This window comes from Acanthopagrus latus, chromosome 24 (genome assembly GCF_904848185.1).
Source record: "Acanthopagrus latus isolate v.2019 chromosome 24, fAcaLat1.1, whole genome shotgun sequence".
In the NCBI taxonomy this organism is placed as follows: Eukaryota; Metazoa; Chordata; class Actinopteri; order Spariformes; family Sparidae; genus Acanthopagrus; species Acanthopagrus latus.
Window position 1 is genome coordinate 9,845,032 of NC_051062.1, and position 27,449 is coordinate 9,872,480.

At 41.3% G+C, this 27,449-nt stretch overlaps 1 protein-coding gene across 8 annotated transcripts in view; it reads right to left on the reverse strand.

Annotated features, from left to right (window-relative positions):
* The window catches only part of LOC119015499 (neural cell adhesion molecule 2-like), a 499,946-nt gene that overhangs the window by 93,687 nt on the left and 378,810 nt on the right, over window positions 1-27,449 (reverse strand). For all 8 annotated transcript variants that reach the window (XM_037091542.1, XM_037091541.1, XM_037091536.1 and 5 more), the window contains 3 exons: window positions 17,725-17,842; window positions 10,459-10,628; window positions 4,316-4,461 (listed from right to left, as the gene is read on the reverse strand). In XM_037091542.1, coding sequence (XP_036947437.1) covers window positions 4,316-4,461; window positions 10,459-10,628; window positions 17,725-17,842 — 434 coding nt within the window. The remainder of the gene's footprint in view (window positions 1-4,315; window positions 4,462-10,458; window positions 10,629-17,724; window positions 17,843-27,449) is intronic.

Sequence of the window (27,449 nt, forward strand, 5' to 3'; positions counted from 1 at the left end):
CCAACTGACAGGGTCTGTCTAGAGACGAACTCAGCCCCTAAAGCGCAGCCTGTTTGATATGCAGCTCATTCGAACGACAAGGCAAGCGGCCAGACGTGAACACAACAGCAAGACGCACGCGCACGCCCGCGGATGCCTGCATAGTCCCTGCGACCGCACTCACACATACTGTAAGCACGTGAGCAACACGACAGCATGGAGATAAAAGGTGAAGAAATGTGCAAGTAGAGGGAGCTGCTGGAAGATGAAAGCAGAAGCAGGTGAAAAGGAGGGCAGGAATATATGAAATCCCGTCCCTATCAGATCCATAAGACCCTCAGAAAACGTGCGTTTATAGTGAGCATGTGAATCTCTGATGCAGCCTCTCAAATAGGATTATGGAGACCGTTCCTGTGTTACCTTAGTCCAATTGCCAGAGAACTCACATATTAAAAATGTCAGCTGTAAATGTCAGCGAGCCTGGAAACACACTCCTCTCACTCGGGCTTACTCCAACAGTTTGGTGGGGGGACCGAACACGGGCTGTTCATATTTTGCGACACGATAATGATTACTGCATCGTCAACAAAATGACATTTAATAATGGCTTCAGGTGCGAGGAAACGAAGGCCAATGGAGGACAATACTATCATCTGGTTTCAATATAGTGCGCTTCTTTTTGTGATGAGGCGTTGATTGGAAAGCAAAACAATAATGTCACAATGTGGGAGTTTCAAGGTTTAAAGAGACGATTCAGACAGAAGCAATACAGAGCTGCAGCCCTGAAATGCGTATGTCTTCTTCAAAGATGGAGTCTGTTGCATCACATACAGCTCGTCAATCTAACAGTACAGGCTTTCGGTGTTGGCAGCTCTTCAGCTCTGGGTGTTGTGTATGAATGGACTGGGGCCTACGGAGTGGCAGTACAATACCAGAGCACTGAAACAATACAACGACTCAAATCACAGCTCCGCTCATAATTAAATTCGGGGGAACTGCATCCCATTATGGTCTCTTACCGAGGGTCAAGGTGCCAGTTGACAAAGAATGAGAAAAATGGGAGCAACATTATGCAGTGAGCAAAAAACTGAGTCCTTTGAAGCTTCTCAACAACCGAGCAGTGAGTGTGTGTGCGTGCGTGGACTGGATATGCAGATTGGAGAGCAAATTGAGAGAGGAACATCCCGCCTTAAACCTAAATGACTGCGGCCATCCATCACGCCGCACGCCACACAGGCCCGTGTTTGTCTTTGCGTATGTTTAGGTGTGTTGGTTTGCACCACGCATTTCCATAATTGCATTTGCGGCGGGAAGAGGAGCACTTACTCTCATTTTCAGCTGTGATTTATCAACCCAAGCGATTCGAGCCAATGCACACATTCATTTATCTCGCCAGTGACCTTTTTTTCCCCAGCAAAAGAAGGGCTGCCATCTTTGTTTTTCTTTTTTTTCCCCCTCTTTGAGAGCTCCAAGTTTCTCGCCGGGGAAGCTGTGACGGAAAAGCATGCATGATTTTGACACTGATGGCGGCTCATTCAGGAATAATTACTTTTCCAAGAAAAAAGCCGCCGCACCTCATTCGATTTCTGATTGGTAAGGCCATTCTCATGGAAGTGAGCGATGAATGCCGAGAGGGGGAAAACACAATGTATCTTTTCAGTTCCTTAAGTTGGATTACATAAAATGTCAGTGTCGTCGAAGGAGAGGCGTGCAGACTGAAAGTATTAACGTTTGCCCGGAAAACTTCAAGGTTCTTGCTGCTTCTTTGTGCTGAGAGCTAATCAAAATAAATGCGCGCTGCTGATTTCCCTTGAGATAATAATCTCAGCAAAGTCAAGAGATTTAAACATTCCCTGCATAAAAAGAAAAAAAAAAGCATGCGCCAAGGTGAGTGTGCATGTTTTGTTCGAGGGCAGCTTTGATTTTGTAAGAGTCTTTGAGGCTTCGCACGTCAGTTATACGAAAAAAAAAAGCAACGTAAGTGTCTGCTCTCTGTATACAACACGAGACTCTGCACTCAGAGAGGAAGATCAATAATGAACTCTTGAAATGTAAACGTAATCAGCATCCACCTTTAGACGGGCCTCGAGCTGCGCTGTTGGCAATAAACGACTCTAATTGCAGCATTTCATGTATGGCAGATGGGAACGATGATGTCCGCTTTTATTCTTATGAGGACATATACGAGTTATCACTTGCTAATGTCGCCCATTTCTTTTAGTGCTCATCCAGACCGGGTCCAATTTTCTCAACATAAATAAAAACAGTGACGAGTTTAATGGTCACATAAGCAAAACATCCCACGTGTACTCTTGTTTGGACATGAGATCAGTTTTTAGTCGTTTTTTAAGCTTCATCTGCAGCGAGATGATTTTGTGGTCTTCTTTGAGTTCAGCTAATTCAAGGACACCTTTGTTTTATTAAAAAGATTTATTAAAAAAAACCCTCATTAGTGAAACTCAACAAAAGCCGGTTGGAAAACAGGTTTGCATTTCAAAGTCATTTCAAAGTGACATTTGGGCAAATTCAAGGTTTTCACTAGAGAATCGTGTTCAGAGACACGTTTAAAACTATGCAAAAGCAGACTGCTGCTATCCACCAACTATAATCTCATCTAACAGCTTCAAATAGAGGAAACGCAATATGACAGGACTTAACAGCGAGTTCTGCAGAATGACATCATAATCTTTGTTTAAATCAGGAAGATTTAGTTACCAGATGAATCAGCTCCAGTGGCAGCAACCACTCAATGTCTGAAAGAGCCTTAAGTACCATGACTTCATCTAATTCAGGGGTTCCTAATCACTGGGCTGTGGACCAGTATTGGGTCTTGGGTCGTTCGCTACCAGACAAAAAACCCCCTCCATCTGAAATGCTCTGTTTTAGCTCCTGTCTCCTTAAAGCCCCTCCTGAGTGCCAAGTCCGCTGTAATTGGTCAGCTCACACATGCTTGAGCCAGCACCCCCTAACAACAACAGAGCAGCTGTGCTTAATCAGTTCTTATGTACCAAACTAGCCACGAGACATAAATGATGCAAATGTGTGGCATGATGATGTAGTGTGATGTCACAAAGTCACAGAATTATCAGTGGGGCTGCCGACAAAACGTTTCAGGAGCAGTGTTTTCTGTGCGAGAAAGTTCTGTCATTTTCAATTTGCTAGCTGGTAACAGGAAAAAATTAACAAGTTAAAGTTCTTTACTGGGGCTGCTGAGGCTGACAAACAGTATAGATAATGGAGAGACTGTCACAGTTTCACAAAGAGGACCCAAACACAAGACACACAGGCAGGCAGGTAATAACAAAAAGTAAACTTAACTAAAGAAAGCTGTAAATTCAAATCCAAAACAGAAGCAACAAAAGGCAGAAAACAAACTTCAAGAACAAGAGCAAAACAAAGTACAAACCAAAAGCAAAATAGAAACGAGAAATAATGCAAGGAATAAGGAATGAAAAAGCAGGACGGACGACAGGAAAAAGGGACATGGAGACACATGAACACAAGGGCAAACAGCAAAGACAAACTAATTAAGAGAGAAGGGAAGACAAGGGCCTAAATACACAAGAGGTGGCTGTCTGATAGATCACAGGTGAGAAGCAATGAGAGCAGGAAACCAGACCAAGAGGAAGTGGAAAGTGAGACGTAACACATGATGTTACTTCTCAAAAAAAGAACCACAACTTAAACCATGACGGACGCTCAAAAGAGAGAAAATAAATTCAACTGCAAACACAACAACAGCTAATATAATTCTGTTTCATCGCTATGCTAAAGGAGCTAAAGGCTCCAAACCCCTTGTGTGTGGTATAGCTAGCTAACAAGACTAGAGACTCTGCTCTTGAGGACAAGAAAGTGGAATATTTTGAGAGGAGAAGATCTGAAAAAGGCTGTCAAAGATGAGCGCTAAAGTCTGCAACTTCAGTCAACGATGCAGCATTGATGGCCTCGTATTTTGTAGCAAAAATCCTATAGCTATGGGGAAGCAATGGATACACAACCAAAACAAGGGGACAAACAATGGAGGGCTAAGAAGTTATTTCCTTTCCATCCGTCTGGATTAAACTTACAGGGGAATACCTAGGACTTGCTACGATGCCACTGCTGACCAACAGATCAAAACTCCGCAATGCACCAGATGTTAGAAACACTCAGAGTGTAACATAAATATGATCTCAAGCAAAATCAGTTAATTTCCTTCCTTCCATCCACTTTACATCTGCCCAATATCGTTTGTGCTCAAACTTACAGTACAGTCTGAGCCAGTGCTGTACGATGATGGACACACACACACGCACGCACATACAAAGAGCCAGATGGACTTTTTGGCAGGTTCTACCTTGTCTCCGTCCACGAAGGTCCGGCTGTCGCTGGCTCTCCTCCAGGAAATGTCGGGCAGAGGCTCGCCGTCAGCCACACAGGAGATCATGGCGGCGCTGCCCTCTACGGCTGTCACGTTTTTCAGCTGGGTGATGTGGGGCTGGACTGGAGGCCACAGAGGACGGGAGGAAGAGGGGGAGAAAAATTAGATAAGTGAGCAAAGGAAGAATAGGTTGAGAGGTGGGGGAGATAGGTGTGAGGGAGCAGGGAGGACTGAGCGGGAGAGAGACTGTCAAAAAATCTTACTCATGGGAGGTGACATGAAGGCTATATCACAGGGTTTAAATACAGAGCACATGCACGGCTGGTACTGACAGTCAAGGCCAAGATCATTCATACACTGTTGTACTCTACAGTTTTGGCAGAGCAGGAAAGAAGCCCTCTGGCCTATTTCGTGCAGATTCTTTTGGCCTAGATGATGAGAACATGAAATCTGACTTTGCAAAAGTTTAAAAGCATGAAATGTATCAGAACTCTCTTCACTTTTTTTTGTTTCAAATAAATATGGATTTTTGGTCTGGGAGGATGCCTCTCCGGTGCCGTCTGAGCGAGCACCACAGCGGGTGCTGCTCACTCGGCGCCTCCTCCTGATAAGATACTAAGCAAGCCCTGAAAACACCAAGCATGTCAAGGGCATAGAGCATGTCACATGAATCATGGATCGCTTCTCTTTGCCCCCAACACACTCACACTGGCTGCACTTAAGTCCCTAACAGGGTGCCTGCTAAGTAGCCCGGTATCAAATCGAAAAGGAAAAACGAATAGTGACTACTGTACTGAAGGCTTTTAACACCGCCCAGGGGGGATCTGGAGAGTGTTTGGCAGTTTTCACATGGCTTCACCCTCAGGGTGGACGATCCAGCTCTGGGGATTTTGGGAGCCTGTAGAAACATGGAGTCACACGGATATACAAACAGGCGCACACACGCAGGATACCCTTCTTGTGCTCAGGTTTCCTCTGTCATCAAAACATGCACATTAGGTTAATTCTCCCGTCGATGCCCTTGACCGAGGCACTGACTCAGATCCTGAGCTGGTCCTCGGGCGCTGTAGCTGCCCACTGCTCCCTTAGGATGGGTTAAATGCAGAGAACCAGCTTCACAGTGCTGTACATTGTATATGTGACATAAATACAGATTCTACTGTTTCTTCCTCTTTTCATTACTAATACTAGACCTCATCTTTAGAGGATGAATCAATGTTTTAAATGATAGAGCCTACTACTTACACCTCTAATTTTGAAGGATGGTTTATTGTAACATGGCTCTTAATCAAGTATCAGAGTAACTCACAACTGCTGCATTTTGCTAGTTATCCATGGCTGTAGCTTTTGGCTGTTAGATAATTAGAAAATGGTTCAAGAGTTTGACCCTCGGGTGACAGTTCAGCTCAACTGGATCTGGCAGCCTGACATGAGACTGAACTGGGACTGAACACAGGCTCCAAGACTGATGGAGATCAGTCTGACAACAGGGGATAAAGTACAGAGGCTATGTTGATGTTTAATTTAATGATAATTTGAGAGTTTATTTTGTTCATATACATCTGCCAGCTGAAACTAAGGGGAGTATTGCACTGTTGTCGATACAAATTGGTATTCTGAGACAGGACGGGCTGGTACAAGCTGGTTGGCATGCTAACTTCAGTAAACATCTAAGCAACACAGCGCAATTAATGTTTTAAACTACAATTCTAGCTTCTATCTAATCTACATCAAATAATTCCTTTGCAACTGCTAGTGCAGTCAGTGTTTCAGTGGTATTTGTGCATTCTGAGATCAGCAAGTCACTTGGCGAGTACAGTATCATCATATCCAATAGAAATGATGGCTTAAACCACACAAACAAGTCCTAAATTTAAAGAAATCTGAGATATCATTTCAAAATAAGTCTCCAAAATGTTTTATCACCCTAACCCGAACCTAACCAACTTACAAACACACCCCGATGAGTTATTCAGTCTCCATCTAGAGTCCTAAATTGCCAATAATGATGGATAATTTCACTTCTTTCTAAAACAAATCTGCTTACTTCCATTGAGAATCAAGTGTCATTTTCCTGATAATAGTGCAACAATCTGCCAGATGGATGGAGGCTGCAGAGGGAACAAGTGAATTTATCTCAACCCGTTGACAGAACTTTTTCTTGCTGTAAAGAAAAACGAGCTTCAATGACACAAAATGACTCATTGAGAGAGGAAGATGTGAGGAGCACTTTAGATATTTGTCTGCATCTATTAAATGGCGTTATGGCTTCTTGTTTCACAAATGCACACTTTCACTCAATAATATAACATGACTACACATTCACATGCTGGACCCACATACACACACGAACGCATGCACAGATAAAACTGGTCTGAACCAGTTCTTCATCATCACCTTATCTGCAGCTGTTTTGCCCCAGATGCCCTTCATCATGCAAATATTAAATGGAATATGTCTCATTTATCAAGCATGGTGAAAAAAGCCCACTCTGCTGGGAGCATTATTAATAACACATTATCTGAAACATTTCAACTCCAAATGAGAAAAGAACTGAGACGCATCTATACTGTGTGTTGAAAGATTAAAAAATCCAGAATTAATTTGACCTTCAAGGAGTATTTTCTACTGTTTATTTGTCTCTGTTTGACACATAGGTTTCTGCCAGTGTAATTAAAAACTACGCTGTTTTCTTTTTTTTTTACTCGAGCATTTGGTAATAACTGTAATTACATTTCATTATATTAATTATAGTTATTGTGATAATTAAGCTTGTAAATGTTGAATTTAGTTACCGCTGAGTGTCAAGCCTGACACTGACACACTGCATGAGAAACAGGCTTAATCTCACCCTCACCCTGTGAAAGCCATTAATGTTGGAAGTGTAAGAGCAGCAAGTGACATATTTACATGAGCTTTTTGACACTTGCAATATATCTAAATACAGTTCTGGGGCAGCTTGAATTGTTGTTGGCTTAGTGATGTTTACATTTGCTTTTTTGTTAGCTGCTTATGCACCTTTATTTCCACATCTGGTGCTCTATTCTGCTGTCGGACAGCATTTTCATTGTCCCCCCCCCATAGCAATATTAAACGTTACATAAAGCTCCAATCCCACACACTGACAGGTATCAGAAAACAAAATATGGCACCGACTGTATCTGATAACGATAATGTCTGTATTTGTTGTTTCAGCTTTACAGATCCACAAAGCAAATGTCAGCGCAGATTCACTCCTGCCATCCCCGATGCCTCTTCTCACTCCACAAAGTTTTGTGGGTTTAACTGAAAAAAAAAAATCCCCCGCCACAGACTCCGGTGATGTGATGAAAATCGAATTTACCAGTGTTGTCTCCTTCTGCTTACATTTTCCATAAGTGAATAGCGCATTATGTGTTTCCAGATGACAAAAGAAAGAGGACAATACCACAACGCGTTCAGCCAACTTATAATGAAAATAATGAAAAACCCATTAAAGAGGACGCTGTATTTCACAGACTACTGACAACGGATCAAAAGGATGCACGCTGAGGCCGACACCAGAGGACTCTGCACACAGATATTTATCTCAGCTTCTTCTGTGATGAATTCCTCCCTGTACGATCGCTTAATGCTGCTGAAAAATGTGTTTATAAAGATGCACCTTGCTCTTTTACTAAAACCTGACATTTACTGTTGATGCTTTCGGATAGCTGGAAAATTATCTCCTCTCAAAAAAAGTTGACTGTTGGCTACACTGAGGTTGTTCCCTGCGAAAAACTACAGAAAATACATCCCTAAAAACTGACCAAAAACAACAGTAACATGTTTTTGTAATAGTGTAACAGGTGGATTTTCAGTTGAACGTTCCAGGCAATGAGGCTGTCGAACGGGCGCCCGCCGTTCAAGTCTTGGTTTTGGCAGTTGTAAGATTGAACTCACTGGATATATTTAAGGAGACCTGCACTGTCAGAAAATAAGATTTATATTAGTGATTTTATGGGTACACTGGCTTGTCACTGGGGCAGTACCCTGTAAGATACAGCTGTTGTACCCTAGACATTGGGAACTTAGTCGTACCCTTGTGGTTTGTACATTGAAGAGCCCCGTCTAGTACATCTGGAGGATGTTTTTGTACCTTTTGTACATAAGAAGAAGCCTGACCCTATTAAAAAGGTAACATTTAGAAAAAAAAAGTTTACTGCTTGAGAACATGCACCATCTTCGTCGCCGAAAGAAATGGACTTGGAATTCTAAACTTATTAATCAAAGTTACTGGACCCCATATAACCTGGCAAAAACTGAAACCAAGAGATGTCTAGTGAAGATGTGTTTAAGAGGGCTGGGACCCCGGTGCACTTGTTGTATAGCTGGGAGGAAAAATAGAACACATGTGGGATGAGTTGTTTTGTTGAAGTTACCACTAATTAAAACGGCAGGTCTTGTCTCTTGGGATTGCTCCCAGAAAACATCAAGATGACTTATCTCATGAGGTTATGGCTGCAATTAGCTCTGATAACTGGTTTATAACACTGAGACTTAAGAAGAAGACATGTAGAATGGCAACATGAGTCTCCATCTGTGGATTGAATATCAAGCAGCTGCTGCAGCTCCGTAACAACTCATTACCCCCCATCCTCTGCAATCTCCTCAAGAAATACATTTTCTCTTTTTTGTTTTTCCACCTGAATCATACCTTCCTTTGTTGAAAATCTATATTCATAAAAATCTGAGAAGGCAGACACTTGATGGTTCTACTGTCTAATCGTTTGTATAATGTTTGTGAGCATAAAATACATCAATGTTGGATATCATGATGAAGTTAAGGGTAAATGTTGACAGCATCAGCGAATTGGAGTGCTGGCCAATGTGAAATGTTAGCTTAACATCTGTCGCGAAGGGAGGTCAAAGTGGTAACATGGTTGACATTAAATAGAAAGAGTCTCACAGCAATGCCTCAACATGAACGTAAAACACATACACACTTGCACGCACACCTTGTCAACTGTAAATGCCCTGTTCTCTTCCCCGCCTGTGCTGTCAAGGGTAATAAAACTAACTTACAACCGTGCAGTGAAAAAGCAGAAGTCCTCCCTCCCTCCCAACTTCTCCATTTAAATGTGCATTTTTTGAAGAACAAGCGCTTCTCACGTCTTGAAAGGATGTTGATGACTCGAGCACAAATCTCCATACATTTTCATGAGGCCGAGTGTGCACTATCAGAGTGATCTGTGAGGAAATAGCCGTCAGGTTTATGAAAATATAAATTGAAATTTTTTATTAGGAGGGCTGTAAATGAAATATGAAGCAATAAACGAAATATCTCCTTTCAGCAGGGCTAGATCATAGTGATGCAGTTGTTATTGTGTTGGGCTGAGGGCCATATTTAGACGTTTGTGATTCTGAAAAAGAGGGTTTTTATGAAATGGAATTTGTGGAAGTCTTTACTATAAAGCTTTATGGATCATCATAAAACACAGTTCACTGTCACGGACAATGCTATTACATATAAAGGCTGTGGAGGAGCACATAATAACACCTAATATTAAAACACAAACAAAGACAGGAAGCCTTCAGTTTGTCCCATTATGGCTGCTTTACTCAAATTAAAACACTTTCATCTAGGCAAAGAGTTGCGATCATCCCACCCAATGGAGGTGAACATCATTGGAAGTGCTTTATACAAATAATTATGAACATATTGTGTATGCATGGTTCAAAGTAGTCTTTAAATAATCCTTTGAGTTTTTAAAACGTACTTCCAGAACCATTTTAAGCAGGAATCCATTGGATATTTTTTTGGATAACTCAGGACAGTTACCGGCCATGTTTGTGGTCGTGTTTACGTCGACAAAACCTTGTGTTTTTAAAAAAGTTCTGAGGACATTTTCAGCTGTGATTGTGGAGACCAAAAGAGGTATTTTAACCCCTCAAACCATGATATCTTTCTAACCATAACCAAGTGTTATTGTGCCTAAACTTTACCAGAGCATAAGCACTGTGGTTTTGCAGAAAATCAGTAACACTCAGTAGAGTAAGCTGATTTGTTGGTAACATGAAACTAAAAAAAATAACATGCAATGACCACTGCTCTCCTGTTTTGATCTGTCTGATTGTTGCACCGGTTTCAACATGCTTACCGAACACTTTGAGGAAGAGCTCCCTCTCCTGAGACCCCGCCTTGTTGGTGGCCCTGCAGGTGTAGGTCCCCCCGTCACCCTGTCGGATGTTGCGGATGGTTAGCATGCTGCGCCCACCTTCCAGCCTGTTGAAAATGTACTGCTCTGACGGCTCCAGCTGCTGCCCTTTCCTGCACACAGGAAAATAACAAACACTACAAATGAGCGATGGGAGGAAAAACACGACAACCAACTCACACCTGACAGTGTCCCCCCACAAAACTAACACTTCAGCACGCCTTTGATGCTACAGATGTATAATCTTAGCACTTTGGATGTCAGCTGATCCCATAAAAGAGAGGCTAAGTGCAAACAGCTTGACTTTGAAGCTATTTCTATCTATAGCACATAAACAGGCGAGAGCACAACAGCACTTTTAATAGAAACCTTCTCAGAAATGACAAAAGCATCTTTTTAGATAGACATATCGCACTTTCATAGAAGTATCTATAGTTCAATGACTCATTTGTAGTTTTTCATCAAAATGCTTCAAATGCCATGACTTCTCAAACACTGCCACACAGAAAAATATATATTCTTCATATTTGCCATCTGTGTTTGATTCTTGTCTGAGCTCGCTTGTGTTGCTGTGTACATTCTGTTATGGACTGCAGCACTCACTAAATGACTCCAGTGTGGGGTGGAATATAGTGCTGACTTAATGTCTTTCCTTATTGGACCCTGTAGGGAAATTAGTGTGGGAAAAAAAATCAACGGCTAAATTGATCCATGTCTATATTTAAGCATCATAGCAGAAGCATAATGGCGTGAAGCAGGTTCACAGCCACCCCCGCTTGTTTATTCACCGCAGCTTAATCAGCTGTGTAAATCTGTAAGGTTAAAGGGGTGGCAGGTTTTGGGGGGCATTTGACTTGCACAGATTTGGAAAAACTCATGGGTGCTATTTTATGCCATCTGCATGCAGGCTGAAAATAGGAGAATACACAAGCAAGCACACAAAAACATTTTTAAGGTAATGGGTCAAACAGCTATGTGTAATGTGAAGGGGTCACTTGTAGTGCCAGGAAGTTATCACCTGACTTTACAGTTTCCCTTTGAGTCTTTTACCATCTTTCATCTAATTGTTTTGCTTTTATGGCGCGCAACTTTAACAAGTCTCTGTGCTCTCATCTACCGTTTTCAGCCAGAGCAGGAAGCTCTTTTCAGAGAAACAGCTCTGATAAATCCACTTCAGGGCAACAAATGGCAGACAGACAAAGTTAGCAATTAGCTGGAGAACATAGCGCAGCATTAGGAAGGTAAAGAGCTTGATTTTTTTCTCAGGAGATGGCAGAGACCAAAACGGAGTTAAAAGAAGAGTGAATATTGAATAGAGCATAAATGCAATCAATGCAAGGCAGACAAAGGAACGTCGTAAAACTACAGACAAAACTCAAGACGAACCAGAAGCCACGAAGAACCAAGCGAGAAACACAGAGGGCACACGAGGACCAGGAAACAAGCACAGGAACACAAGATGATCCAACGAGAAATAAAGGAAAAACTTATTGCTTTTAAACAAATTCAACACAGGTATACAGAGAAAAAGGGAGAGAAAACAGACAAAGACAGGAAGTGGAAAGTCAAACATGAGACAAACGGGTATAATCTACAAAATAAAACAAGAAACAACTAACCAATAACCTAAACCATGACAATACAGACCAGGTGGCTTAACATGAATGGAAGTGTAAACAGGCCACCATATGCTAACATGCTAGCCCAACTTTTGATACTAATATTGTTGTGCTGTCATTGTTGTGATTCCAACTTGTCACATTTCCCCCAAGTGGCCAGAAAACATCTACTAATACTGCCTTAAAGGTGCAATATGCAAGAATTTTAGTGTCATACGTTCTTGTGGTGCTTTTCATTAATGTTGCATGTAGTAACAGTTTGGTAGTGTCCATTTCCTGAATATTAAAATGAAGTTCAGCATGCAAAGGTAGGTAAAATGGGTACATCCCTGCAGCAATGTGATGTGTTGTATTATCAACAGCATAAAGACAGAAGCATTTGTTAAAGAACTGATCCAGTGGAAAACAGAGAGGTGGTAGTCTCGAGGTCAGCAATGCAGCCATGTGTTGTTTGAACCTGTGGATCAGGTGGGAAAACCCAGACAAAATTAATAAGTAATGTTCTCCTCTCCCTTTACGATTACAATCTGCGTGTACTTGAGCAAATCACTGATGCTTCAGCGATCAATGGCAGTTAAACTGGGCAGCTCCTCAGGCGAGTGGTGTAGCTATGCGAACAAAGGTGTGTACGTGAGATAAATTTTTTAAATCACTGGAGAAAAAATATGTATATATGTATATATGATTTTGTGATAGCAATATTATCTTTTGCAATTTATCATTAATTCACCAAAATGCTTGTTTAACCCTGAAATATGAAGAATAGGTATGAAAACTCTTTCTTATTTTTTACCTGTTTATTCAATATAGATGATAACTGCCTCAATCTCAAGCTGGCACCATGTTTTCTTGACGCTTTTGTGTAAATTGAATTCCAAAGCAATAAGAGCAAAGCGATTGGAATAATGCATAACTCTCAATATATTTAGAGACTTCTCTATATAGTCTCAGACTCTACAGTCGACTGTGAATGAAAATAAAAACAATCTTATTATTTAAAATGCGTAAACTCAGACCCAAACACACACACATACACACGAGCACACACACACGCACACACACACACACACACACACACTGTAATACGGTGTGGCGATGCCCCAGCCTCACTTTACTGTAGGAAAAGCTGAAGGGAGGATAATTGAAAGTCGACGCAGGAAACACCAAAGCCAAGTAATAATAACTCTGGCGAGCCAAAGAGGAAATGAAGAGAGGCCTCATCTTTGGAACGGACAGTGCAGGACGGGCTGCAGCGCTGAATGTCATTACGCTGACTGACTGCTGACAGGTAGTCCATTACCCAAGATGCATAGAGGACGAGGCGCAACCTCGCACTGACAGGAAATGCAACTGTGGAGGCTGGAGGATGCTGGGAGGGGGTGACATCAAAAGGAAAACTAAATTGGGTTGTGATTGTTGTTTGTGCCCGAGCCGATTCTTTTGTTGTGATGTACCCATTTTAATTTTGTGGTCTTGGATTGACGTGCAGGGTTTGTTGACCTGGAGGATACACTGAAAAGTCTGACAGTCGGTAGACACTGCAGAGTTTCAGATCAGTGTTGATGTGCAGTTGAAGGGATGCCATCTGTAGAATGATGGGCAGCGGTGTGTGCTTGATAAACACTTCATGTTTTATCAAAACAGTATTTAAAAAGGTGTCAAGGTTTGTGTTTTTAGTTTTTTGAAAGTTTATTCTCATGTGTCATGTTTTACACTTCACTCCCTATCTTTATCTGTTTACCCGCCCTTTATCCTTTTTCCCCTCAGTACATTGTTTGTTTAACTTTTTGCTTGCGGATGACTTGTGTTTTGTTGACAGCTTTTTTTTTTTTTGCCCTCCATTTGTTTTCAATTATTGGATTTTGCACTTGGACATCAGTTATTACTAAAGCTAGCTTTTACATTTTAACCTGCCTGCCTCAGAATTCTCCATTTGGTTTCTTTTTTTGATAATCTTGACCGTGATTACCTCCTGTAAGGTTGAGTATTTGTGGAACGGTACCAAAACAAAACCTCAAGGCATTCATTATTACCAATAATAGTGACTATGTCACCTCATTTCATGCCACTGACAAGTATTTAGGCTGATCTTTCAGTGGAGCAGAGAGCTGTAGAGTCCAAACAGCAGTTTGACAGCAGAAAATGCTAAAAGAGATGTGGAACTTAAAGATCGTGCACAGTCACTCCAATAAGAATTATTCGCCCGTGCCAAAAAAGTATTCTCGCTTCTGGGTTGACTTCAACAAGTTTCACCCTCTGCCCATTAGCTCTGCAGTACATTACATTAAGCCAGTTTAGAGATGTAATCTCAGTGGTAATACACAACTTTGAATCCTTCTGTAAGCCTGTTTCACTCTAAATCTGGTTAGGTGGATAAAGGAGCAAATATAATCATTTTCCTCACATGAGCAGATCTGTCATTTCAATTGCCTTTTGTAATTACTGCGCCAAACATAACTCAATTTCATGTTATGATACCAAAATAGAGTTAGTGAGTGGAATAATTATCTAGGAACAAAAGCTGTCACATGGAGTAATAATGAATCAATACAGCAGTTCTCACCCATCATCACTGTGAAATCTGCTGCGTCACATTATGCATGCTGTTGAATCATTAAAATCTAATTTTCCTGGTTTGCTCTTTTGCCGAAAGACAAGGTAAAACACCCAGGAGTAAATATAATTCATTTTGTTGGGACTGGAAACAAGTGAGCAAGATGAATGAGACTTAGAAAGTTTAGATGGTTTCCAGCTGTGAAGTGGTTTGTACTTTGCATGCACCTAATTTTCTGCCATGAGCGTCTTTGTTCTTTTAGACAAAAAGAATCGGATGCCGGAAAATACAAAACAGATGCATTTACAGCACACATTCCACAGTGAACTGTAGTTGTTGTATAGTCTTCATGTACTCAGGTTTAATACGTTCTATTAAGGTGATGTTTAAATATGTCAGCTTGTTTATCTCTTTGATCACATACTCTGAGAAAATAACTAGCTGTATGTGTAGGATTGACATGTGGATTAAAAGAGAACATAAACATGAATGCTAATGATATGTCAGAGACAACAGCAATTACTTAGCAACAAATAAAGCGACGCCTGCGAGCTAGTTCAGGCAGTCAACTCGAGCTGCACTGCCACATATGTACATGACATGCTTTACTCTCAAGACCATCTCACAAACGCACCCTCTCTATTGAGCGGGCTATTTAAACTGCATGAATTTTCCCCTTTCTCCCTCTGGCTCGTCAGTACTGCTGTTACCCTGCACAAGCATCGCTGCCTGCTCTTTCAGCCTACCACCACCCCAGCATCCACCTGCAGGCTCTGTCAAGGGGGAATATATTTAATCATCACTCCCCAATATCTCATGTAAACATATCTGCAGGGAGTGATGAGGTCAGAGCCTAGACACCAAACTCTAACTATGTTCTGCTTGCAATAAACATTTCAAACGTGAGTTGTCTGACTGAAATAATATTAATGAATAAACCTGTTCAATGACTTCCTGAAGATCGTTATGTTTTCTCGATGTTTAAATATATAAAGCAAGACGAAAAACACATTTAAGGTACCTTGTGTGATATCCTGTCCTTGACTTTTGTCAAAGATCCTTTTGTGAATGTTTTTATGTGCGATTGTGTATTTATGGCACTACTTCACACGGACAGTTCAATCAAACTCTTTCTACTCTGCAATAAAAACTACAAGCGCGATAGTAGAGAAAATAACTTGAAATTGCTATGAAAGAAAAAGTAAATGCAGGTGTTTAAGACTTCACACTTAAACGCTGCAATGTGTCTTTATGTTCAAGAGCTATATTTAAGTGTTATTTTACCAACCATTATTTCACTCTTTTTTTCCTCTATTCTTTCCTCGATTGTTGGAGCTCTGGGAATAAAACACAACTTGTGAATGTCTCTAAAGAATAAATCTAGCAATATTGATATTTTGGGGATATTGCTGCCATATTTTGCAGGTATTATCCCACAAATTAATTACCAGTCAAATTATGCCACACCCAATTTTCCCACAGAATACGTAGGATTTTGAATGTGTTTTTGGATAAATCCACCAGGGCAGCCATTGATTTCCAATTATTTTAGTACAGCATGAAAAATAACTTAAAGAAACTCCCTGAGGAACGTTTTTCATCACAGTTAAAGTAAAGTCTTTTGTCTCTTGTCAAAGTTACAGCATAGTAACCCAAACCCTAATCAATTTATGGCAAACCCTAAAACTAACCTTACCACAATTCATACCATACCTGTTAAATGATTTACCAAATCATGACGGTCTTTGTTTCTCATTGGGACAATTAATCCTAACATGGTCAGTGTTTATGCCTTGGTCCCCAATAGGTATCATAAATGTGTACACCCTGCATTAGCATGTGATGTTAACGTAATTTGAAAGAGACATGATCCTCACTGTCTTGATCTTAATCAAAGGTGGTTTAAAGTCTATGACATTTGCCCTGCAGTGAAACTACTGGCTGCCTAGATGGGCAGAAGGGTGCATTCAGCAATAGAAAAACACTACAGTATGCTTTAGAAAACAGTCAGGTATAATTGATTTGTACTGAATGGGCTAAAACATACGGCAACACTGCTACGGGCCATTAAGATGAATTAAGTGGAAGAAAAAACAAGAGCATTATAGGGAAAAAAAAGCACAAGCTTCACTGGAATGCCAATAAAGTGTTATCAATAGGTGCAAATAGCTTGTCATGATTGCTCGCTGAGTGGGTGCAAGCTAATTACTTGATGTCGAGTTGCGAAGTGGATGGTGGGGTGTCAAATGGTCTTCAGGTGCAAATTTTCACACTGTTGCTATGTGGCATGTGATATTATTGTGTTGTTGCTTTGGGCAATGTGTGAGGGTGGATTATGAATTCCTCAGTTAAAACTGGGAAAGAATATCTGCTTGATCTGTGACCAAAACATTACAACTGCTTGCATGTAGGTTGGTTGTGAGATTTTTTACACATACATATACACAAACAAAGCTAAATGCATTTGTGATGATGATGATGATGATGATGATGATGATGATGATGATGATTTAAATGCGACAATGCCCCCTTGCAAAATTGCCGGGCCAATATACAAACGGCTGTCCTCTTAGGAATTCAGCTATGACAGAACCATCCAAACTGAAGAAAATGTTGGGAATCTTAAAAAAGGTGGCATTAACCTGATTTTTTGCCTTTCAGAGAGGCAAACTCTAGCCTGTAGGAGAAACTAACATCAATGTTCACCTGTTGGAGAAGCAAACACAGATGTTAGCCTGTTAGAGAGGCCAACATCATTGTAAGCCAATATGAGAAGCTAACATTGATGTTATGCATCAAAACCAAAAATTGAACTGTCTTTCTGTCTGTCTGTCTGTCTTTTCTTGTCCATTACTGCAAGCAAGCTAGCCAGTAACAAGTAAACAGAAAACAGCTGTTGTGGATACAGTCAGTCTTGAATAATCCACTTTGGAGTTCTAATTAGCAAATCTCAAGTTAAGGTAAGATCCGAGGTCAAAGAGAGGACAGGGATCATGTCTGTTAGAGGAAGCTAGATATTAACGAAGTAGAAGTTACCTGTGCCATGTGACCGAAGGGTCAGGAGATCCAGAGGTGATACAAGTAAATGTGACGGATTCCTGGTAGTCAGCTGTGGCGTTGAAGGCCTGCTGGAACACCGACAACACCGGAGGCACTGCAAACAAAAAAACATTGCAGAAAATAACTATCAGACAGGAATGCGGCCATTGGAGAGTCAAGAGGATGAATCACTGAGAGGCTAAATCTGACTATTTTGCAAAAGTCTTTTTGAAGCCAGACGATGAAGGCTAACATTTTCAAATGGATTAAATTGGCCTCGCGAGTGGCTTGTAAACACTCCCTGAAAACGCTACTTCTGTTGGTAATCCTGAGGGGATTTCAACTAACATTTTGACCCAGCTTTGGTAAAAAACACAAAGGAGCTGAACACAGTGATATGAAACCATAATACTATTGTCTGATTCAGAAATGATCGGCTAAATCCACATAAACAATAAGAAGACAGAAAATGTGTTTCAGCGTCAAAAACAACTACACCATGTATGAAAAACAGTGTTTTGCTATTGTGAATAAACCATTCAATCCCCGTCAGGCGCTCTGGCTTCAGCCATTGTTCGTCTTGCCGGGCCAATTTGTGTAGACTCTAAATTAGAAGTGCTTCATCATTGTAATTTTGCGGTTAGTGATTTGAAAGACACGGATGGACAAAAACAAAGCCCCTCTCAGGTACAAGATATATACAACACATTATAAAAAGGTTTTTATAGGTTACGAGCATTTTGCCACCTTCGTTTACTGTGAAAGATCAAAATCCTTGGATACAAAAAACAAACATTATTACGAAATACCCATTCCATCACACTCACCTTTTATACCAATATATATATTTTTTATGATAAATTTTAATTTTTGCTCTTAAATGTGGTTGTTAATGGGTCTAAATACGTACGTGCCAGGGCTGTAAGTAAAACAATATTGTGGGGGGAACATCCCTTATATCAAAATGCCCCCATACCAGCAATCTTGGAAAAGGTTAAAAAAAAAAAGCTTTGGTGCTTTAAATTAGGTGATAAATTGGTCTAAACATGTACATGCATGTTGATTTGAAAATATAAATATATTATTAATACATACTATGGTCCTCCAAGCAGAGTTTGTCCCCCGCAAATGTTACAGTATGACTCGCTATAAACAGCTGAGGAGTTAATGACTTTATCAGGAGTATATGTTGAGCACAGTCTGGAACACGCGGCGTGTCAACTGAGGGCTGTCATCTTGTCATTCAATAAATGGAGAGCAGCTCGGCCTTCTTCTCTGTTTGCCTTTGCAGTGACAGGGGAATGACAGCTTTATGGTACAAGCATGTTTATCAGCCTGCTAAGTCCATTTCTCAAGCCTGTACTTATGCTGTACCTCTACTCCCACCATAACGGCACCGCTGTGGTGCTGTCCAATCTCGGGCCATTATTAAGCATGTGTGGAGCAGCTTATTGGAGCTCTGGAGCTATTATACCAACAGTTTGCCTCACTGATGTCAGGGGAGAGAACAAAGCACCACCTGAACATCTGAGGACTGTCTGAACATATGAGCCAGAAAGAACTGATGTTCTGACAGCTGGTCCAGTGTTTATATTCAGCTATAGCTCAAAGGATATATATAAAGAAATAATATATATTCAAAACTGTATCACAAATCAAATGTGATATCGTTGGTGGACAGAACTCTTGTGCAAGCTCTATCAATCCCTGCTTCAAGGTTTGGAGTGACAATGTCCTCAAGTAGAGTGGATCAGGAAGATTTTTACCGGTAGATGAATTAATGACATTAAGTACTCCTCCTCCACATGATCATTAAATTGTTTCTCTGATACATTAAAGGAAAAGTTCACCAAAAAATGAAAAGAGAGTCATTATCACATCTGAAGGTGGAGATCTCAACCCACTGTACACTCGCTCTGTCTGGCCTCATTCATTACAAAAAGATATCTCTCTCACATGCTAAGAGGTCCTCTAAACCCTCCACCTCCTTCTATTAAAGCCCTGCAAAAATCCACAAAGGATCTCTTTCCAGGCAAGGAAAAAATAAGCACGACCCACAGAGTAGCATCAATTAGTCCACCGGCTTCGCCCATAATATGCATAATGAGATCTGATTACTATGTGGACAGAATCGCACTAATGAGAATGCTTATTAATGCCAGGTGCAAATGCAAAGGCCTGTGATCAGATGTCATTACCCAGATAACGCGCCAAGATGCGGATCATGTCCCAACTGAGGTCCAAACGTAACAATAGCGTAATTGCATTTTACTCATCTAATCTCCTGAATGTCACACAACATCAGTGGCAACAACAATCTTAAAAGCATGAAGGGGTTTACTGTAACTTTTGTTTATGACGGCTGGATTGCTTGTAATTAGGCAGAATAAATTACAGGAGACATATTAAGGCTGACATGCTTTAAGTCTCAAAAAACGGGTTTCGGTCAGTTTTCTTATATTGCCTCATTAGCGCCCCCTCCACAACACCCTGTCTTCTCTGATTGGTCAGCTCACACACGCCCAGGACATCCTCCCTTCACGGTGTCTCAAGCTAAAAAATGTTTTAAAAAATATACTATATTTTACTCAAAAAAATCGAATCTCTCATTCAAGCATGGCTTCTTTGTGGTCAAATAATTCCGCCATCTAATCTATCTCAGCTGAGGATCAATGTTAAATCGACACAACCCACACAAGGAGCATGAAACTGTAGAGCAATCACCCAGAAAGACATCTTGATTCCTGTGTCTATTCTCTCCCTGCGAATGAAAAAAAAACGACCAAACAGATGTTTGCACTTGAGTTAAATATGTGTTAATGTAAGTGGCAGCTGCACAGTGATATTATCTGGGCACCCTTTGTTTTCCTCTGATTAAGGAAAACAATGGTTTGAAAGGCGTTAAAGGTGCCACGCGGTGCGCAAACAAAGCTGAATTGTTTTCATATTCCAAAACTGTAAACAGACCTTCCTTTTGGCACGTGGGAGTTAATGAATTGAATTTGTCCTCCAAGTGATGTCACCTGGAGGACAGATCCCCGCGCAGATATAAAAACGGTCTCTCTAAAAATGATGAAAATTAAATATGATACGCGCCGGCTAAAGAATCTCATTAAAACGCAGTCTTGATGAATTGTACTTGTGAAGTTGTTGGAGGGAAGAAAAAAAAAAGAATTGACATACTTTGGGATAATGAATGGGGAATTCTAATCAAAACAAAGCATCGTCGGAGATACCTAATGAACCAAACACCGCAGTGTACTGTAGTCTTTCTTAAAAGATCAATTACACTAACGACGCCAGTGTGTGCGTGTGAGAAACTCTTCAGGGCACGTCTAAATTCCACATTGTCTGATCTATGTGTTGTCTCATCTATTCATCATCTAACTTGTTGCCGTGTGCGGAGAAATGAGCGAATTTCATCCCTTTTTGTAAGTCAAATGAACACACAATAGGAAACCGGGCTTGAAAGGATGCACATGAGACACACATCAAGGTGCAGAGAGCTTTTCATGGATAAAAATGGCCTTAGCAAAAATCAAACACCATGAGTCCTTTCCAATAGTCCTGACTCGGCGAGTGAGAGGAGCGAGCATCTGCCTGACATGATAACCATTGATTTCCCCGCCAATAGAACTCCATTCTCCAGTGTCCCCTTCTCTTCCTCTGCAATACACTCCTACGTCAGTGAGCCTTGTTGAAACCAGCCCCTGTTAATGAGACACACTGCCAAGCAGACGAGACTTCAAAAGAGCAAATCAGCAACAGGGTTTTTAAAGCGTCCAGAAAGAATCTGGCAAGCTTTATGAATTCTTCATGTATTAGTCATATCCGTCAAACTTCAGAGGCTCGGTGGAGATAATGCGAGGTTTACAGACATCCCCACCAGCATGAGCGTAACACACTGCAAACATATCGTCGAGATACAAACTCTCTCCAACTGATTTGAATGCATCCTCGAGGAGCTGGAGGAGTTGTTTCTGCGGAGCGCTAATGGGCTTCAATGGAGTGAGGATCACCCACGTTCTCTGTGAAATGTCATAACCATATTACACCTACTAGAAATTCAGCAGGTGTTTTGAGATGAGACCTTTGCTGGAGTGCTTACTGGGGATTTGTTTTGCCTTCTAGATTAGTGCACAAGCAGGAATCAAACCAGCCCTGATTGATAATTGGGAATGTAATGCCACAAGGGAGACAGTATTTATATTCTGCTCTTGAATGCCCAGTGGTTTTGATTGATGTCGCTGTGAAATAATTTAGGAAATCTTGAAGGACACAGCCAGCAGTTCCACTGACATGCAGAAAGAGGGAAAACTGTGGGTATATTCTGTGAGTGAGTGAACCAACAATTAGGTGGATGTGCCTACGAAGGATACGGGGGGGGAAATCTGGAAGTTATTTTCCATTTTGCATAGCCATCAGTTTCCATAGAAACAAAGCGTGACTACCGCGGTTTGCGGGTCATTGAAGTGGAGCGCAGATCGAGAGAGAGGTTAATAAAGGGAAGCCACTGGGCAAAATGGAAAAGTTGGCAGATGTTAACCATATATATGAGTTATGATCACAGCTTCCTTAATAATCAGTCCAACATGATTTACATTAATGCAGCAGTTAGATTACGGGAATGATTTGATTCCTTGCCCAGAGTTGGATGAGAAGATCAATACCACTCTCATGCCTGCAGGTGAAGACATTAGCTGGTTAGCTTAGCTTAGCATACAGGCTGGAAAGAAGGGAAACATCTGTCCAAACATAAGAACATCCACCTACTACATCTTTAAAGGTAAATAAATGAGATATTATACATAATCAGTGAGCTTTGGATATGTTGTAGGTGGATTTTGCTCCCCTGGGAGATAACCAGGCTGGCAGCTCCCCTCAAATAGCTACCGACTGGTTTGTCGACTACCGTTCTGAAGCCTTTGGGTTTAGTATTCCGCCGTCATCGGACCGTGATTTACAAAATCAACATTGCGCTGTATTGAAGAAGACTTGAAACTAGCGGTTGAGAGCATAGATTTCTGCGGAAAACGGTTGCTGAGGTACTAAATCAAGTGAGATAAGAGTTGTTTTATCATAAGCTTACATGCAATCAAACTTATTTTTGAAACCAGTGGACTCCCCCTTTGCTAGTCCTTAGTAAGCACCTCGCAGGCTAGGTTTGTAAATTTTATGGCACCTACGTTAGCCAGTGTGACATCTATGACTCTATCTGGTGCAGCTATCACAGAGGGGATGATATAAATGTTTGTCTACCTGAATTACGTCTCATTTCATAGGATTCCCCTCAGTGTTCGGGGATGAAAAATTGCTGCATGTCATGACAGGAAGGACAAACATATCCATGATAAACTGGGCTAACAGAGGCAGAGACAGGGACAGAAGGGGACTCAGACTATTGTGATACAGATTCAAAGCTTACTGAGAGCGAATTACGTCTGTAAATTACCCAATTATGTCTACAATAATCCTTTTTTTTAAGCTTGTTCCTCCTCAGTGGATGAACGTCTTACACAACTCTTCTCATGATAACTTTTGAGAACACTCCCTGAAATGTTCTCCAGCCTCTTGCACACTGAGCTGTTTAGCCCTCAGGGTGATTAACCATTCAATGGGTGGCCCCTCTTCCTCGGTGCGCCATCACGCTCATCTACGGCCCGCTTTGATAATACACTGGAGTCCGCAAGCTGCAGCAGGTCAGTGCTTATGGGCAAGACACCACTCTTTTATCAACTGACCCATGAATATTCATACCCTCACATGGGAGGAGGGGTGTTATGCAGTAAGTTAGTTCAGCCTGGCTTTCAGACAAATATTGTTCTGCACGACTGGTCAAAGAGAAAGTCTGTAAACACTTTGCTGAAGTAGTCAGAACTGTCACTTTTTCTGAAACATGGTGTCAAAAGAACAGCATGCATCTCTGCTACGTGCTCAATGTGACTTTGTGTTTCGCAGACTCGAAGATGATGAGCAGGTTCAATTGTGGTTTACAATTAAAATCCACCATAAAGACACAGCTGGTGATTGGCTGCGCACCACCCACTAATCAGGAAATACAAAAGAAAAATCTTGTTGACTGCTGTTAGAACACAAATAAATTATTCAAGGGCAACCTTCACATACACCAGAAGTTTTCTATTTCAATTTGAGGCACGATCCTTCAGAGGCAAGAGACCTCTCATGCAGCAAAAGCTGAAAACTGTCCTGATTATCTGCTTTTTCCTTGACAGCGTCATTCAACACAACTCTTCTTCTAATTGAGTCCTTAAAATAAAGTTGGCTGAGTGCCGTGAGGTTGTCCTGAGGGGCTTCTTAAGAACTTTACAGAGACGAAATACTTAACTTTGCCAGCATCATCTATCTGTCAAATTTAGGGCCCTTTGTCATTCAGACGTCGGTGTCGGTTACGTAAATGTAACTCTTATGCATCTTCAGATTTCTTACATGCATTTGAACTGGATTGAAAATGAAAATGTAACTAGGTAGTGCTGGTCAGCACTCTTAATAGGTTGACGACACACAAGTTTAATCTGAACTGTCCTGCCAAGGGAAACAACAGCGTCTGTCATTTAAGCAAGAACACCAAAACAACACGCTTACATTCAAGTAGCTCCTCAGTGGTTGTAGTAACTATGATGTGAGAGAAAGGGGAGGTATGGTGACATTGTTATAGGGCGACAAATCTTGACACTACAAACTGCGATTCATTTTGAATCCCAATACCGTTAGCTTTGCTTGTGTTTTAAGTAAATGCTAACTAACATCACTGTTTACATCTGGACCTTTAGCTCCATGGCAAGGGGCTTAACACAAATTACTGCTACTGCAAAATGCAAAAGCATGTACCACCCTTATTTTACACAAAATGCTTTGTTCTGAGGATTAGAACCATTTTTCTAAGATAAGCCCCAGTGATAATATCACATGCAGCAAAAAGTGAAGTCCAGCAAAGAAAGAAGCATGGCAGCATACTGTGAGAGGAGTCCAAAAAGCAGTCCATGATGATTTGTGCAGCAAGGTGTCCAGATCCATCTCCCTCACTGCTTCTGTGTGGGCAAGAATCAATGTCCATCCTGACTTTGGCACAGAAGAGAGTTTGAAGTGCTGAATGCTGGACCTCAGGAGATGATGTGGAGCCTGACGACGCCCGGTAGCTACATCCATTTAGTGCTCATCCTTTCTTCTCTATACTTCCTCCAGGGGTCCCCAGACAGAGAAAAGGTGTGTTTCTGGCTGCTTTTCATCAGCTTGTTTATCTTACCTCCATGCCATTTCCCCAGGCACTGCAACAAGGAGCAGTTCAGTGTCCACAGCTGATTGATAAAACATGCAGTGCAGTCTTTTCCCCTCATTGACATATCTGAGCCTCCTGGCAATCTACTCTATCTCTATCTGCTTCTGTTCAGGGCCTCTGTGTTGTTCGACCAGCCCTGGTTGTTGTCGATACTGTATATTCTCGGGTAACCCCAGTGGCTTCCCGTTATTTTGGAAATCCTCGCCTAAAATGGGATTTATTGCTCCACTATGGCCTCACGAATGGAACCCATAGAAGGAAAATAATCCCGGTGAATTCTCCAAGTAGGAAGAGATTTACACCTCTTGCTTCAGAGCAGGAAATGGAAATGTTTCGCATGGGGCTTCTTGTGCGAATGGCTGAGCCTATATGCTAGTTACAACATGGCTCGGTGCACTGAAAACAACTTCTCAGGGACTCTGTAGACTCCTGAGACCAAAGTGGCTGCTGCTGTACAACAAGCAAACAAGCTGGATAAGAAATGCATTACTCTGAGATCTGATCCAGTGAGAAGACAGTCTTTGTCCTTCACATATGGGCAGACATGCGCAATACGTGAAGAGAGGCAGGTGTGGTTGAAATCTGAGCATTACCGCCAGGATCTGAGTGGATGGAACAACATTTTCTGGCTTTCTGCTGACAAAAGTGGACAGCTTATGTTTACCTGCCCAATGACAGTGGGTGGCATTTAGGAAAGTGTCCCTTTCCATCTCTGTCACCTTCAGACAAGCTCTCCTTTATGCCAGAAGCTTAGCTAAAAGTTTCTCTGCACCAGAGGATGACAGGTGACCTTGGAAAAGAAACTGATATCTGATATTGTAGGAGACAAACTTATGAAGGCGATGAGTACTTATACATATAAAATATTAGACCTGGGGTAAAATAATTGCGGTACTAATTGGTTATCTACACATGCAGTAGACATAGAGAGAGAGAAAGAGAGAGAGAGAGAGCGACTAATTCCAACACACATTCCCATTGTAGCTCAGTTTTGGTCTCCACAAACTCCACAAACAAAAAACAAAAATGATCTGCTCACTACATAAAGATGCAATATGTAAATACGTACAAAATAAAAGTTCATCTATGCATTGTGAGTACTGCAGAGACCACTAGCTGCACGTCTTACTGGACAAACTAACTAGCTACAATTAGCAGCCGATAGCGGTACCTCTTACATAGCCCACCGTTGATGCTTTAGATATGAATCTGCAGTGTTAGGGCTGAGCAGAAAATGTGAAGACCCAAATGCAGACTTGATGGCAGGCAGGTAAATAAACAAAAAGGAGCTGCATGAAGTAAGCTTTAGTCCAAAAATCAAAACAGAGGCCATGAAAAGAGCATGTGACAACACACACAGATAATAAATGAATATGCAATGGCTACTAAACAAATAAAACAGAAAAATGGCAGGGAAAATGCAAAGTGAAAAGTCACAAGACACAGGATGAATTTTCGACAAATCAAAACAGGAGGGTGGTAAAATAAGAAAACTCAGAAATTCTCAAATTTACAGGGGGGATTAAAAGCCAAACTCCATGTTCTCTTATATTACATATGTTCATATAATGTGCTCTAATGTTCTGTCATTATGATCACTTTCACATTACACAGTATTTGAATCATTCTTAATTAAAACTTACTATACTATAGCAACTTTAAGTGAAATAATTTGAGAGAATTTAAATAGAATAAAAGGTTTAACAACCTATTTTGTATACTGATATGAATAAGATATAAGTTCATCGCTGCTGTAACAGATGTCTGCCTGGCAGCACTAAACTGGACGAACTCATTAGATTCATTAAGTGTTAGTTTCCTCCAAGTACTTCATATTTTTCACGCGGCCCAAATGGTGTTTCCATAAATCAGATCTTGTCTCCTCCAGGCTCGGCTTAAATGTGAGAGCCTTCGGGGTCTGGACAGGATGAGTCTCCTCGAGGCAAAGTGAGGTTCACTTTCAAGTCCCCTCGGAGAGCGTGCGCTCCTCAGGACACACGGCGAAGCGCTCGGCAGACTGTCCCGTCTCAGCACTACGTGGCAAGTGTCGTGTCTCTGTAATAATAGGTCGTGCCTCATTGAGCAGGCTTATTGGATCTTCCTCAGAAGTGAGGTAAGTGGTGTGCTAAATTGAACGCAATTCATAGTTTTTGGGTGGAGAGCCGCACTGCTATTACATTATGTGAGAGAGAATTACATAGGCAGAGACAATATTGCAGCTGTTCAAGCGTTACAGGACGCTCGTGGTCTCAGTGAAATCACATTTCAATCACTTCAGCAGTCTCAGGTGACTCGCTGTAAATGAGGACAAATGAGAAAATTAAAATGACATCCGTTGATTTTTGGGCCACAGAGCCCAAAGCCATCGCTAATTGAAATTTTCAATCACACTAAAGAATTACAGAGAAAAAAAGTCACACCAGTA